This window comes from Eptatretus burgeri, chromosome 13, assembly GCF_056783735.1.
Source record: "Eptatretus burgeri isolate ZD-2024b chromosome 13, Ebu_testis_v1, whole genome shotgun sequence".
Taxonomy (NCBI): domain Eukaryota; kingdom Metazoa; phylum Chordata; class Myxini; order Myxiniformes; family Myxinidae; genus Eptatretus; species Eptatretus burgeri.
In genome coordinates this window covers 56788504-56799832 of record NC_140973.1, presented here as the reverse complement: position 1 = coordinate 56799832, position 11329 = coordinate 56788504, and the positions used below count along the sequence as shown (strand labels likewise).

The following is an 11329-nucleotide window of genomic DNA, read 5'->3' as shown; positions in this document are numbered from 1 at the left end:
ATTGAGTCAATCAGATGAAAATTGAGGATTTTCGAAATTTGAAAAAGTTGTTGAGCTTTTGGCCTCAAAAACAATAGGTTTCTTGCTTATGATGAGCTTTACCAGGTGGTGAAGTTTTGTGAAGATCGGTTTAAAAATTATGACCTGGAGGCGATAAACATAAAACAGACAGACAAAGAGACAGACAGACAGAATAACGCATGCAACCAACCAATATACTTTGTTACTTGAGAAAATCTAAGATTTTTCAATCAATCAGACAGATAGACAGACGGTGAAATTTTAAGTTGACGATTTCAGAAACTTGACAGATTTGTAAAATAGTTCAGTAGCGGAGGTAATAAATAGATGACTCCAAAAGTGAAGGACAACTGGGTATCAGAATGTCTGAGCGGAGACAGAAGGGACGGGAATATTGGACGGGACATTAAGGGAAATTGGAAACAGACTTGCATGATATATCGTTGTGGGGAACACGGGGTCCCTGTGTAAACGCTCCTCAAAATAATTTACTGGATGCTGTCATTGGCCTTCAGATCGGGAAAACTAGAGTTAAACAAATCAGATGTTGTGATAGCAATCCATCAAAGGATTGAGTTGTCATTCCTTCCTACCTCGTTTGGTTGTTTTTTTTGGGGTGGCTGGGGGGGGGGATTCCATCCATCCATGTTTTTTCATTTAAAAACAAAAACGTTTTTTTTTTTCCAGACTTGTCAATAAAGAGATTCAGTCCCCAGAAATGTAGTCCATGTTGTCAATGCAACATGGGAAAAACAAATGCACACAATGAATTATATTTTTTTTAATAAAATAAAACATTAACATTTCCTGCAAAGTCCATCCCTCAGCAAAGGATGTTTGTGACAATCCTCGGATAACAATGTATGGAGGGAACTGCAGATTGCACATTTATTGCCCTGGATAAGCAGCTGGCATTACGACAAATTAACAAAGCTTCCTTCCTTGGAATTTTATCAGCGGTAACATCAAACTGCAGAAACTGGCATTGCACGATCACATGTTTGTAAAATGCTGATTACCAACATTCCAATTGAATACCTTGCTGCCCCTCCTGGTCTCTTTGCAGGTGCATTTGTTAACGGATTGGCGGAGGGGACGATTGACCCAACTCTTGGTCAGATCAACTCTGTTCGCCTGTCTATCCTAGCTGACTCCCCTGTCTGGGTTCTCATCTCAGAGGCAAGGGAAAATTCATTCACTTTTCTGCAATACCAATGTGTGTGATTGAGGACAGCTTGCTTGTCACAGTCTCCTCCCTCACCCTTCTCACACTCATTTCTTCTCTCTCACCATTCTTCCTCATTCCCCTGCATATATATATATATATATATATATATATATATATATATATATATATATATATATATATATATATATATATATATATATATATATATATATATATATATATATATATCTCTCTCTCTCTCTCTCTCTCTCTCTCTCTCTGTCTCTCTCTCTCTCTCTCTCTCTCTCTCTCTCTCTCTCTCTCTCCTTATCTCACTCTTGGTCACCCATCTCTTGACCCTTCCCTCACCTGTCACTCCCTCCCCACCTCTCTCCTCGCACCTGCTCTTCCCCACCCCATCCTCTCACCCCTCCCCCCTCATCATTTCCCCACCCCCTCTCATTGCTGTCCCCACTCTCACCCCCACTTACCTCCATACCCTCCCTCACCTGCTCCTCTTGGAGTCCCTATATACTAGGAGTAGTGACACGGTGTGTTCCGGAAATTTCTGGTCACAGGGGTCATGAGCGCCCTTTTGTTTCCATCGATCGTTCATTGAATGAGCACACAATCGTCGCTATGTCATTATTTTTAAAATGACAGGATTCTGTGCATTTGGATTCATAAATCGATCAGAGAAGGGTTTCAAAATATATCGATTCCCTGCAAACGCCTGAAAGGATAAGAAAAAAAAAAAATAGAGAAAAATGAAGTTCATCGTGTGATATGGAAATCGACTTTGAGGTGGTTTCTATTCCAGGTAAGTTGTCATCCCTTGTGTGTGCATTTATGTGTGGTGCTGTAATCATGTTGACGTTGGAAGTTGGGTGTACTATGACTAGTAAAAAGAAACATTTATAGATAATTTCCCGACATATCAGAAACATCCTGGCAAAGTTGCTTAAAATCAAACACATCACTTGTAGTCTAGGCAAAATAAGGTTTGATCGGGAACAAATTGCAACAATTTTTTTAGCACAATGCATTTCGATGAGGTCCCCAGAACACCATACTAAAAGTCCGAAGAAATCCCTGTTGCGGAAATACATCTAATTTGCATAAATCCAATATGGCGGCCAATTATTATCAATATTGTGCCATATATTTGCTCACAGATGACATTTGGGTGATTTCAACTTCTAGAATGGGTATTTTGTATACAAGGATGCATTGAGCATACTTTTAAACTTCCCTGGAACAAAATCTAATTTGCATAAATCCAATATGGCCACTAAATATCAATATTTTGCCACATCTTTGCTCTTGGATGATATATTTGAGCCATTTCAACTTCTAGTATATCTCTCTTGCATACAAAAATGCATTTAGAGTATTTAACAATTTTCTTGGATGTATTTTGATACACATCTCATTTGCATAAATCCAATATGGCTGCCAAATATCAATATTTTGCCATATATTAACTCAGACAACAGGTTTGAGCGGTTTATATTTCTAGAATATTTGAGGAGATCAAAGGCTAAATTTGGGATAGTTTAATATTTTGATTGGATGGGTTTAAATAAAATGATGGATGAATTTAATAAAATCCAATATGGCCACCAAATATCTATATTTTGTGATCAAATTTATGACAGTCACTTATTTGGCTAGTGTTTCATTGCAGGCATATTAATACCCTACTGAAGATACCCATCAAGGTCATCATTATAGTCATCAGTGAAATGTGGTAGCTGTGAGTTGGCACAACTTGTCCCCGGCATTCTCCACAAACAGCACTGCAATGCAGACTATACTTTCTGCATGTGCACCTCTTTGTATTACAGTCTGTTTTACAGTTACAGCAGATGACATCAAGTAGTTTTGATGGGGCTGCAAGCTGATCAGTTTGTATTGGCAAACATTGTCCATCCACCATGTGCCATCCCCACTCTTCCAGCTTCATATTGATGCTTCTTCCTTTCCACTCCATCATCTGATAATATACACGGAGGCTGTGATACTTTGCAGCTACTGAGGTTGGGGGTCGAGTTTGAGGTTCTCCATGAGATGTGCTCTTGGAAACCTTCTCACAAAATCGCCTGTATCGTAAAGTGTCCAGTCCTTGTTCTTTGGCACCACCATATAATGACACAAGTGCTTTTTCTCCTGCTGCAATAATGTCCTGTTTTGCCACATGTCCTTCTTGACTGAACACCTTAGCTTGCTGATGGAACAGGGCAACACTCTTGATCTTCCTTACTGCTAAACCCTTTCCCAATCCAAACAGGTGAGAAGTTATATCGCAGCCAAGGATGGCATGGATAAATAACACGTGGTCACAAACATCAGGACCAAGAAATTCCTTAGACTGCTTTATGCACCATATCCTGGTCTTTTTTGCTGATTGCCTGGGCTCTGGGGCCAGGAACAAGTCATGTGCATCTAGTTCAGCATGATGCAGGAGGATGAGCAAGTCCATGTCATCCCCTATCAGGACAGTGTCTGATTCTTGCAGATGCAACAGCTGTTTGGACAATGAGCACATCAGCATCATGCTTTGCATGATCTATATTACACCCAGCCCACTCTAGTTTGTCACTAAGATAAACAATAAATCGCTGTTTGTTTGTCACATTTTTCAAGAATTCCTCCTTCTTGGACTGTATAACCATTCCACCAGTGAAGTTTACTGCCATGCTTGAACAAGCCCCTGTCCTTCTCATGTGCGTGGCATCTTTTGTTGTTGGAATGTCTTGGTATCCATCAAAGATAATGGTAGCAGCCCCATATTTATGTGTAACATATGTGACATAAAGCTGACTGACACTCTCATATGTGGAACCTCTTGGCCATGGAAGACGATGAAGTAGCGCACCACCATCGAGAATATACTGGACATTTCCAATTGGTTCTCGTTGCTCCCCTTGCATGGTCTTCCAGAGAACATCAGCAAGGACAGCCTTATTGGCCTGCAGGGGAAGGAAGGAAGATTCAAACAATGCTGGGGGGGGGGGGGGTAACTACACAGTTCATATTTGAAGAGTGACTGTAGATCTTCACAGCGCTCCCCAATGGTTACCAGTCTCTGGAAGATCAACTGTGGATCTACCTTCACAGATACTCCTTTGATCTTGACAGTTGATCTTGAATTAAGTGTCACTGCTCGATCACATTTCCGGAAGGTGAACTCTTCTACAGATTTCCCAACCATGGATGCTAGAATCTTTTCTCCAACTGTTCTTGATCTTTCAACGTTGACTCCTTCCTGGGCTGTCATGCCATTTGCAATGTTAAACAGGGACGGATCCCATGCGAATGGATCTCTTTCCCTGAGATAGCTGATAAGATCAAGAGCGTCATTGACATCTCTAGCTTGTCTAACTTTTGACAGGTCTTTGTGCTGGTCACTGGTTTCAAATGAGATGCCACTGAGCTTCTGCATGGTCTCATTGATATTTGCACATGCTGGCATGGAAAGGACCCATACCAAAGGCTGAGTTTCTGTCATTCCTTTTCCTCTTGTCAGGCCTCCATGTGTCTTTATACTTCTCATCAGCACTTGCTCAATTGTGAGATCCGTGGATAGTCCTGCCCAGTACCAATCACTGCGCCTCACCACATGATATCCTTTCTCAAATTGCTCATGGACATCTGGATGACTTTCTGGCAGATTAAGCATCATTTGCAGGTATACATATGCAGACTTTGCATATAGCGTGTGTCCAAATGCTGCAAATTATGGTAACATTTATTGTACTGATTGAAGGTATAATTTCCAGTTGCCTGTCTGCTCAGTTTTAAGAAATCTTCACAGGATGTCCACCATGTTCAGATACTGCACCCAGAGTTTTGCTGTCCGCATAGTCATCATTTCTTTCTTCTCATTCAGTTTACTTTGGAGTCTTCCTAACACCTCTTCTGAACACACTTCTTCTATAGTAGAGGTAGAAGATACTGTTCTGTCATAGAGTTCAGCTGCTGCTGTTAAATCGTTTGTGAAAGTACATGTATCTTGTTGTACAGCTATTGTCCCTACACAATCTGTCTCATGATCTGCACTTGCTACCTCCCCTACATGGTCCACTGTTGTCTCCCTGGTTGTAAATAACAAGTATACCGACTTAATATATTAAACATGTTAAAACCACCCATTAGGAGCCCCTTGGTAAGCTGGTTAGTTTAGCATCTCATATGTATAACTTATTTCTGAAAGAAAATGGGTAATTTGTCAATTTGATGTAACGTATGTAATTAATTGAAGGAATGTAATAACAATATTCAAGTTTTTAACAGTTTACTCACCTTAATTTGCCTTTCTTGTGTAGAACATGATGATATCATCCATGTTGGAACTTCCATTGAAACAGCCAAAAGGAGATTTCCCATGGGGATTCCCCAGGGATTCCCCCAGATTGCACCATTAAGTGAGGGGTACCTCAGGGGGATTGTAAAATAGCAACATATATCATGATGTATGTAGAAACAATAACATAATTAACCTCAAATTTGACCAGAGTCCACCAAATATTAGTTTTGGGTCAAGCCATTTTTATTGTGGATATCATGGATTGTAAGCAAATTATATTTGGTGGTCAGTTGGAATTATGTAAATGAGCTTTTTATCTGGTTAAATACTGTAGTGTCCTCGATGCATCCAATGAAATTTTTAAGTATTACAAATGCATCCTTGGTTAAGTATTACAAATGCATCCTTAGATCCAAAGATCTCATTATAGAAATTTAAATCACTAAAATACATCACCTGAGAGTAAAGATTTGGCAAGATATTGATATTTGGTGGCCATATTGGATTTATGCAAATGAGATTTCATTCCAGGGAAGTTTAAAAGTATGCTAAATGCATCCTTATATACAAAATACCCATTCTAGAAGTTGAAATCACTCAAATATGTCATCTGTGAGCAAAGATATGGCACAATATTGATAATTGGCCGCCATATTGGATTTATGCAAATTAGACGTATTTCCGCAACAGGGATTTCTTAGGACTTTTAGTATGGTGTTCTGGGGACCTCAAAGAAATGCATTGCGCTAAAAAAAATTCTGTTGCAAATTGTTCCTGATCAAGTGAAAAAAATGGGCTAGATTGCCTGGACTATTGTGTGTTTGTGATGCAAGTTTGTTTATTTTTTAGAATCAGTCTAAGTGTTGAAGTTAACATTGGTAAACAACATATCCATAACATGGTTAATTCCAAAATAATTCGGGATCCATTTGCCTTCAGCCTCACCTTGTATCAAAACAGTTTTTGTATTGGAAAAAGTCCATAAATCAGAAGAGTGGGAGAAAGTGAGAAAAGATGGAAAATGAGAGATTTATTGAAAATATAAATTGAAGTAAATATACATCGATGTGTTGAAACGTAAATGCTGTGGTAGCACAAGTATTAATGTGACCAAACACATGATAAACCTGTCTGATATTGTACTTTGGGACATTGAGGAGTCTATCCAAGCCATTGGCTATGATTTCGGTGTGCCCAAAGCCAGTTTCAAAGGAGAAGAGGTTTTTGCTGAGTCCGAGCTCTACGTCCAATTACCTCATCATAATTCTATCTCTAATGATGAATATAATCCCTGCATGGCATGACTGACGGGCATTGCACGTACATATTGTGGAACACCTAATGACGTGTCTTACTTCCATATGGAATGTGGATGTCTGGCCGCTGTAACAGGTCTGAGGGCCAACCCAGACATGATTATTTATAAACCTGATGAAGGAGCTGGAGTGGTCGGGATGAACAAGCATGATTGTGTGGACAAGATGCACGTGGTTCAGAATTATGAAACAAAGTTTAAACCACTTGGTGACACACGGCTCATTAAACCGCACAGCATCACTTGAACGCAAGTTACAAATTCATTTATTACAACTGTGCAAACGTAAAGAACCCAGATGTGTAGGGGAAAATTCGTCCAGATGGGTCGCAGCATCCTCGGATGTGATGTGCGGGTTCCCCAAAAATCACGAAGGCGGCATTCCACTACATTAGATCCTATTGATGACTGGTTCTGCGCAACATGAACTGGTTAAGTCGTTGAGTGAACGACTGCAGCCTGTTCTTGAGGAATTCTCTGAGCATACAATTCACCTTTGCTCATGGTTAGAGTGACTGACTATCGACTCATTCACCTTTCACCAGACTCGGTAGTGTAACGATTAGAGCATCCTCTGAGTCTGGGAGGTCGGCGGTTCAAATCCCAGCCAAGTCATACCAAAAACAAATAAATAGCCCCGTGGGGGACTGACGGTTATTTCCCCAACTGGTATGGTGAAAATGAGTGATTATGAGGAAGGGACCACGGGCCCCCTTTCCTGAAGTGGTACGGTCATGGGGAGCACAACTTGCTTTAAGGGCATGGTCCTTATGCTTCATGAAGAGTTTGGTCTGCATCGGGCCATGGGTTTCTGAGAAGATTTTTGAAAGAAACATCAATATTTTGGGAAAATCCCCCTTTCAGTCCCCTTACATAAGTGGATGGGGAGCACAACCCCAATGTGATCTTGCTGTTATGATGTGTTAAGTTTGCCATGGTTTCTGCGATATGTTTTAAAGTTAACTCGATTCTGTCTGATATTTTCATTCTGACACATTGGAAGAACAACAAAAATAAGACATCAAGTGATATCATCTTCCTTTTGCTTGCAGAGAAAGACAGTTTGATTAGAAAACGGACACATTATGCTTCATGCACAATGGTCGCAGGTCCAGTGCGCTGTGTTCAATGGAAACAAAATGGCTTCAAATTGCAAGCTGTTGCTACTCATAGTATATTCAGTGTGCCCAGTGGCTGCCAAAAAAAATGTGGGATTTTTTGTGGGAAAATGTGGGATTTCAAAATTTGAATGCAGTTAAAGCTATCAAACTAATTAGGGTGCTCAGATTGTATGGTATCAACATTATAAGCAATAAACATCCTCTATCCACCTATTTCAATTAAAAAATATACATAATAACTACTTCATGAAGCAATATGGTGTCTGTATAGTTACATCATCTTACTTAGTACATGTATAGCCTATGGTTGCATAGATATCATGTATACCTCATGATTAGGTTAGCATTGATGAAAGCCTTTGTACTATTGCACATGTTTCAGTGTATAACAGTATATGTAATCTTAATTAAAATGCACAAATTCAGGAGTGTACACTATGCAAATATAACACATTAATATTGGACTTTCAAAACACTTTAGTTTTTTATTTAAGATGTTATAACTCAAACTGGTTACATTCTAGAGTACAACTATCAGTGCCAAGTGGGCTTTAGAACATAAAATATAAACAGTATTACTATTATGGAGAAAAAAATCATAAAATCATTTCCCTAGCATTGAATTATAAATAACGTGAAAATAAATCTGTCTTACTTCGGTGAGGGCTTTAATGCTACAAAGTGAAAATAGCCCTATTCATATGCGAAAGAACATAATATATAAATGTGATACCATACATGATGCCAGGTTCAAAGGCTGAACAAAGCAAAGTCATTGTAGCACCCATGAAAAAACTTTATTACAATGAAACTTAATTACATGGTTTATGATTTAACAGATTAACTCCTTCAAACATATAATACATTAGGACTGTTTCCATTTATTTCCCATCACCACTAACACCATCACCCTGACCTGAGAGGCAAATCACACTGATCATCCACATTGCAATTTTCTTTTTCTGCACTGAGACATTTTTTTTTCCAATTTTTAACCTCCGCCATCGAAGATGGATGAAGGTTACTGTTTTCACCCCTTTCTGTTTGTTTGTTTGTTTGTTTGTGAACAGTATTCTGAAAAAACTCTTCGACGGATTTCGCCGAAACTTGGTGGGGGGGGGGGAGGGTTAGGTCTGGTCTGAGGATCATGCCATTAGATTTTGGACTTGGTCCAAAATCCAATATGGCCGCTATGGTGGCTAATTTGAAAAAAATATTTGAATTTTTTTTTTTTGCATTTCTACATGTTTTAAGTGATTTCCAACCCCCTCCCCCCCCCAAAAAAAAAAATTGTTAGAGAAAAAAAAAATTTGTAAATTTTTTTTCAACAAAATTTTGATTTTGTTTTTTGCATTTCTACATGTTATAAGTGATTTCCAACAAAAAAACATGCCAAAATTATAATTGCGGCTGATTTTGGAACTTCAGGTGGATATACCCACGTAAAATCAATTTCTGTCTCAAGGAATCTAGTTATGACGAATGAATTGAGAATGTAAAAGTTAAAAGTAAAAGGGAAAGTTGCAAACTATAACTCTGTGAGCACTGTTGACGTCAAATTGAATGAATAGGATATATCAGGTTCACTTGAGTGACCGAGCAGTATTGGCGGCGGAGGTTTTGCACTCTACCGAGTGCTCCCCCTCTAGTTCCAAGCTGGAATTGGTTTGTGACAGCTTATTATGTCCTGATTCAAGGAGGGCCTGAACTGCACAAATTTCTACCATTCTTTGAGATTTTGATGCCAGAGCTTTCTTCAGATGTTCATTCGCTTCAGCCACAAGTTTATCAGCTGTTTTCAGGTCTAGTTGAAGTCTGTCCTGTTCCCTGAGTTTTTTCTCCTGAGTCTTTTGGAGCTCCATCTGATCCTTTGCTTTTTGCTGCTCTTTTTCTTCAGCTCCTTTTTTAGCTTCTGTTTCTCCATCTCCTGTTTTGCATCTCTATCTGCTTTGTATTTCCTATGTGCTTGGCACACACTCTCCAGCATCGATTTGGTAACTGGAACTTGGCATGGTTCACCCTTTCCATTATGGGTCACTGCATCTTTCATGGTTCTCAAACCATTCACAGCATTTTCACTCAAATGGGTTTTCTGTGAAGTGACTGTTCAGTGAAACTTGTTGAAAGTGAAAGTGACTATACTTGTTCAGTGAAAAACCCCTTTCAACATCAGCCTGTCCATGTGATATGGCCAAAACAACTTTCACAAACTGTCCAAGAATGGGGTACTTCTCTTTGCCAGTAGAGGTCTTCACATCCAACACTCTGGCCCAATATCTATCAACTCTCTGATATGAGCCTCCTTCCTCCATGAACCAGGATTCATTGATTTCATTCTCAGCATGGTAAAGCATCCATTCATCACCATTTTGATCTATGTCTTTATCAGAAAAGATATGAGGAAATTTCCAGGCAGCTGCTTTGATAGAATCCATTGATTTCTCCTGCTGTCTCATCAGTGGATGTAAGAAACGTAATCGCCTCAGCAAAGAATTGTCCAGTGGAAGGCGATTAATCAAATGTTTTGCTACAGCAGCATATGCATCCTTGACATCTGAGAAGAAACCAACTTTATCCAATGGAGTGATGTTCTTCTTTGGCAGAAGCTGTCTTGTTGATTCACCAATGGCAATGCGGTCATTGGATAACATCAGGTCCTTCTTCATAATGTCAGTATCAAGCAAATCTTGGCCTTCTTTGTCTTTTATGACTTCACATTTCAGAAATTTCTTAAGTATGTTCTTCAAGAGATCTGAGAGCTCTGAATAAAGGACATGTATGAGTGGCTCTTGAGACTGGAAAAGAGTGAGGAACCCATTAAATGCACTGGTAAGGTACTGCAAGAAGTGCAATCTGAGCAGGGTCAGGTCACACAGTTGTTTTCTAACGTCTTTGTATCTCTGACTAGAGATAAGCAGCTTCATATTTTCTTTTGGGAGGAAGACAGTGACGTACTCAACCAAACTTTTCCATTGCTCTATCACTCTTTCCAATACAGGGCCAATGCTCAACCATCGATTGCTAACATAGTGTAGAAGAACATGGTTCTCCACCTCCATCAAAGCTTGAATTCAGGAGTAGTCCTCTTTACGTGATGCCGTTTGATGGAAGAACTTGAATAGCTGATCAAGAAAACTGTCTCTGCCCCACGATTCTAGAACACCCATTACTTTTCCAAATGCATTGTGTACTGTGTGTATGTTGCATGATCCTACATCAACAAGCCCATGGGAACCTGCAGCCTTGCAGTCTGCATCCATTTTTCCCCATAATGCTTTGTTTACATTAGGTCCATCCATTCCAAGCAGAATCATGTTTTTTAAATCAAGACCATCTTCTTCCAATGCATCGGAAAGGGTGTCCCTCAGAATTTGAGCTGTTGCATGACCCAACAT

General features: G+C 39.5%; 1 protein-coding gene and 1 pseudogene across 8 annotated transcripts in view; one reads left to right on the top strand and one right to left on the bottom strand.

Moving 5' to 3' along the window:
- Positions 1-11329, top strand: part of LOC147014537 (alpha-1,3-mannosyl-glycoprotein 4-beta-N-acetylglucosaminyltransferase B-like) — a 209970-nt gene that overhangs the window by 196625 nt on the left and 2016 nt on the right. For all 8 annotated transcript variants that reach the window (XM_085852560.1, XM_085852555.1, XM_085852557.1 and 5 more), the window contains one exon: positions 1088-1200. In XM_085852560.1, coding sequence (XP_085708686.1) covers positions 1088-1200 — 113 coding nt within the window. The remainder of the gene's footprint in view (positions 1-1087; positions 1201-11329) is intronic.
- Positions 1895-5321, bottom strand: LOC147014538 (uncharacterized; annotated as a pseudogene).